The following is a 4,946-nucleotide window of genomic DNA, read 5'->3' as shown; positions in this document are numbered from 1 at the left end:
TTGGCACCATAATAAACTTTTTGGATTTTGGTCCCATTATTTGACATCTGTCAGTGGTTGATGTCAGTTTCTTTAGGACTTGTAAATAAAAAAAAAAAAAAAATTGTTATGTCAGTTATATTTAACTATATTGTTCCTAACATTCTGAATTATTTTTCTGTGAGCAGGGACATTTTCAAATATTCTTCACTGAAATATTTAGTGTGTTTGATCCTATATCAGTTATCGATTTTAATCATAATAAGTATCCCACAGAAATGTACAGTTGTTGAGGATCTTAGAAACTTGTCAGTTTCCTGTATGCTTATTTTCTATTTGTTGAAATGGAAAATAAATGTACAGTGTTAAGTACCAAAATTTAAGTAACTGGAAAAAACACTAAGTATATCAAATTTGAGTCAACTTTAATAATCTGTTTACATAAGTTGTGCTAACGCCTCCTACCTTTTTTTTGAGGCAACTCAAAAAAAAAAAAGGTCAACACATCAGCACTCATTTTGCTTTTCCTCCAGCACAAATACTCCGTCTCCACATCCCCACTGCTGTTCATGCAGATCGTTTGGCATGACGGCACTGCCCGGGCCACACTTGGACGCTGACGGGTGCTTATAGAACTTGGACCACAGTGTGACAGATATATAGACACAACACCCACCATTTACTTGCCTCGCATGCCTGGTCCTGGATCTGCTGGTGTGAAGAATGTGAAGCATGTCTTCACTGTCCACTGTGAAGAGAAAAGATGGGATGCACGCTTGTTACTGGTGGGGAGGAACGGTGAAGGATGTTTACCACATGGCACCTGCTGGGGAACTGTTTATGTCCCAGAGCGTGATGGAGGGGATTGGACTTGCAATGTGTATGTCACGTCTCAGTCAGACTGGTGACTGTGCAACRATGTGTGGGATATTGTATTTGCTTGCTTTTGTCTCTTTTTATGCGATTTGAGCRATGTTCAAGTGTCAAACTGGAGCATTCAAGCTGACCACGTTTATCCCTTTGCTCAGTAGATCCATTTGCTAAAGGCTAATCCCAGCAGAATAATGTGTCGTCATGCTCCAAGTCATCTCAGACTGGTATTTTGAACATAACAACTAGTTCACTCCACTCTAAAAACATCAAAGTTGCGCAGAGCATCTTTGGAATGTAATGAAAATAATATTTGCATCATGTCGCCATCAAATCCAAAGCAACRGCATTGTGTCATTATGCAGATATGGACCAACATCTCTGAGGAATGTTTCTCTCTTCTCTGTCACACGCAGAGGGACGACTGCATGCAGTCCCACACGATCTCCAGAGCAGACACCAAACGCCTAGCGATCCTGTTTTAGCTCCAGATAAGCGCTATAGCGACCGACACAAGCCACTTTCTCAACTGCTGGCAGAGGAGGAGGAGGAGGAGGAGGAGGACAATTCCACCCAGATTGTTGTAAGATTGTTTTACAGATGGATTCCTTTTAAATGGTTCCTTTTAAACCTGTATATAAAACTCTTGAACCACATCTTAATTTTTATAATTTGCTTTTGCAAAGTTGTAATGCACTCACAGAAAAGTTTACCAGTCACTTTAAATTATTACTTTTTTTTTTTTGTTCATATGTGCCAGTGGAAAAAAACACTTGTCTGAGGGTTCAGAATGGGCTTAAAGTAATCTTAGTGTTTGTGAACTTTTCAGAATCTAAAGTAAGTAAAGAAAATATATTACAATGTTATTTAGCAAACATAAGTAATTTTGGTRATCCTAAAAGTAGAATCTAAAATGTTTTATTTGCTAATCTGACATGTATTGATATGTGTTGTTTATGTTAGTGTTTTAGGTGTCTGTCTCTTAATTAGATTGATTAAATGAATAAAAATATAGAATTTTCTATTCGCTATTAAAGGATTGTCTGAGGAGGAGAGGCGAAACAAATTCATTCAGCTGCATGATGTTGTAGGATGCTGACCATGTCTACTATACGTCTAAAATCTACGGTTCYGGAGATGCGCTAAGCCAAAACCTTTGGGCGGATGTCGGTCAGACAGACAGGGAAAAGTGGAGAGTCCTCCAGTTTCTGTCCAGCTCGCACAGACAAGCAGAGGTATGAGATCATCACATATTTATAACCTTCTAATATTTAGTATGAGACACTTATGTGAAATTGACGTTTTCATCTTCCAAAAATTGAAGTCAGAGTATTTTTTGTAACGACCAGCAGAGGGCTGTCTGATAGGATTTCGGAATCTTGTTTCAAACACTGAATATCTTGTACATTTGATTTGTTTTCAGAAGGCACTTTTTTTCCCCCAACCACACTATTTAAATCCAACTAACTCCCAACTCAAAATATCAACTTCAGATACAGATAAAGATGTACTCAGTAGATATTTGTTTTAAAATAAATGTTCAGATTTTGAACCAAAATGAGAGTTCTGCGTTTCTGCTCTTTGTTTCTTCATGTCCTATGAGAATGTAACCAATAATTTTACACTTTGCGTTTCAGAGAGTGAATCTTTCATTCATCTTTCCTTTTTATGGTCACCCACTGAAAGAGATCACAGTTGCTACTGGAGGTGAGTCAAGTCATTATTGACATTTTTAAATGCTGCATCTSAAATGATGTTTTATTATTAAAGTTGCTTAACATGTTGCAGTAGAGCAACATCTGCAGAAGTATCTAAGTATTTATATTTGGTTAGGGBGTTCCAAGTCCTTGAAATTGAAGGGCTACCATCACCCTAATTTTTTTTACTTCTTTAATAGATTCTCTGTCAGGTTTAGGTTAAGACTCTGGCTTGGCTTTTCCAAAATGTTAATATCAACAGAACAAACATGTCGGTACATTTAAAAAACTACATTAAACCCAAATACATTTTTGGCTTGAATGTAGATTATAGTGAATTTCTCGCAACTTCTTCTTCCAGGTTTCATTTACACTGGAGCTGTAATCCATCAGATGCTCACAGCCACTCAGTACATTGCTCCCTTGATGGCCAACTTTGACCCCAGCAGAAACTCCACTGTGTTATATTATGACAATGGTAGRTGAGATTTAGACATTCACCATAATGTTATTAGTGGATTATTGAACTTAATGTTCTCATTGGCCTCACCCTGTATTTATGTCCACTCTTCAGGAACTGCGCTGGTCGTTCAGTGGAACCGAGTCCAGCTCCGGGACATCAGTCTGGGAACTTTCACCTTCCAGGCCACTTTGCACAGTGATGGACGGATTGTTTTTGCCTACAAAGAGGTGATGTGTTCTCCTATTTTGTTTTTACTTTCGTTTTGCTATGAAGAACGTATATTTACAAAAGTCTTGTGCATTTAGATTCCCATCGCCGTCAATGACATCAGTTCTGAGAACCATCCTGTCAAAGTGGGCTTGTCGGATGCGTTCGTGGTGCTTCATAACATCAAACAGATTCATAGTAAGACTGTGATTTGTTTCTTTAAAGGGAACTCAAACCAATGCAACTTACAAATATCTGTTCATATTGACATTTGAAACTGCAAAAAAAAAGGCTTTTAATGCTTAACATAACTTTTATATAGGAGACAAAAATTATTGTATAATTTAGCCTGAAAACTTTATAATTTTGTTGTCCTTTTATTCTTTTGTGGAGTTAGTTCAATTAAAGGGAGTGAACTAACTCCCTTTAATTGTTTATTTAAGACATTATTACTATAGTTGTTTTATTAAAAATATTGTTTTTGTTTTTTTTAACACACCTTAGATGTACGTCGGAGAACCATCTATGAGTATCATAGAATAAACATCCCAAAGTCCAAAATCTGCAGCTCCACTGCAGTGGAACTGCTCCCCCTCCCAAGTAAGTAACATTCATGTGGTATTTTCTGGTTTAAAGCTTTTCTTCCGTTTTATACGTCTCTGTTGTATCTTTATTCTCAGCCTGTCTGCAGTTCTCCAGCTGCGGCCCATGTGTCACCTCTCAGATTGGGTTTGACTGCAGCTGGTGCAGTCGCCTACAGAGGTAACCTGGGAGAAAAAAAATTAAAGCAAATTCAAAAGGGAAAATATGCATCCTTCAGATATATTTTAATATAATTTTTAAAACATATGTTTCAACTAGTAGATCTTGGAGACATATTTAGCTGAAGGAATTCACAACATGAATGATATTTCGTGTTCAAGAATCACCCGCATAAAGGAAGAGTAAAAAAAGATTTGCTGGACTTCCAACATTTTTTTGGACTTGTGACTCACTCTACCTTCTAATTCAGGCTCCAAAAGTGTAAACTTTAATATCCTACAAAATATATTGCTGTGAATGACATTTTGTGTTTCCAGCCACATAACAGAGCCACTGCTTCCTTCCTCAGATGCTCCAGTGGCTTTGACAGAAATCGTCAGGAGTGGGTCGACCTCGGCTGCCTAGAGGAGGTTCTTCACATTTTTGCCTTTTAGTTAGTAACAGAAAATTGATCTCAGTCGGACCTAGCATTATTTATTTCCCAGTTTAATCGCAGTGGCTCTGTGTTGTTAAAGAGGCGTGATCCACGATGTCTCCCGATGACGAACGTCAAAACTGGAACATCACGCCGCGTGTCGTTTCCTTCTACATCTGCTTCAAAGCAGCAGAGGACCTTAAACATGACGCCCACCCCCGCGAGCAAGACATCCACCACCAAYGAGCTTTTATCACACAGCAGATCTGGCAGCAGGGACAAATCAAGTGAACAGCCACCAGCCAACACATCTGCAAATGGTAAACTTCAAATATTTCTTGAAAATATCATCCAAATCTCTGAAAATACTGAACAGTTTAAATCATTTTGCAGTTTTCATCTAAACATGGGAATTTTCTGCACCTTTATCATCAGGGATAGCTGCACACTGACCTCTATGGGCAAAAGGGTGTGAATATGGCTTTTATTTAAATTGTTTAAAGAGAGCACAGAATATTTCGGCTGACTTGGTGTTGCTGCAGCTACGTTCTTG

The 4,946-nt window shown here is 38.1% G+C and overlaps 1 protein-coding gene across 1 annotated transcript; it reads left to right on the top strand.

The window, feature by feature from the left end:
* The first annotated feature begins 711 nt into the window (after nucleotides 1–711).
* Nucleotides 712–4,845, top strand: plxdc2a (plexin domain containing 2a). The gene is made up of 12 exons (XM_008434571.1): nucleotides 712–883; nucleotides 1,266–1,432; nucleotides 1,941–2,084; nucleotides 2,487–2,556; nucleotides 2,908–3,024; nucleotides 3,121–3,236; nucleotides 3,315–3,414; nucleotides 3,721–3,816; nucleotides 3,897–3,978; nucleotides 4,328–4,388; nucleotides 4,494–4,713; nucleotides 4,829–4,845. Exons 1-12 carry the CDS (start codon nucleotides 712–714, stop codon nucleotides 4,843–4,845), a joined length of 1,362 nt encoding a protein of 453 aa, XP_008432793.1.
* The last annotated feature ends 101 nt before the right edge of the window (nucleotides 4,846–4,946 follow it).

This window comes from Poecilia reticulata, linkage group LG17, assembly GCF_000633615.1.
Source record: "Poecilia reticulata strain Guanapo linkage group LG17, Guppy_female_1.0+MT, whole genome shotgun sequence".
Classification (NCBI taxonomy): domain Eukaryota; kingdom Metazoa; phylum Chordata; class Actinopteri; order Cyprinodontiformes; family Poeciliidae; genus Poecilia; species Poecilia reticulata.
The sequence above is the reverse complement of the archived record's forward strand: the minus strand, read 5'-3'. Positions and strand labels throughout refer to the sequence as shown.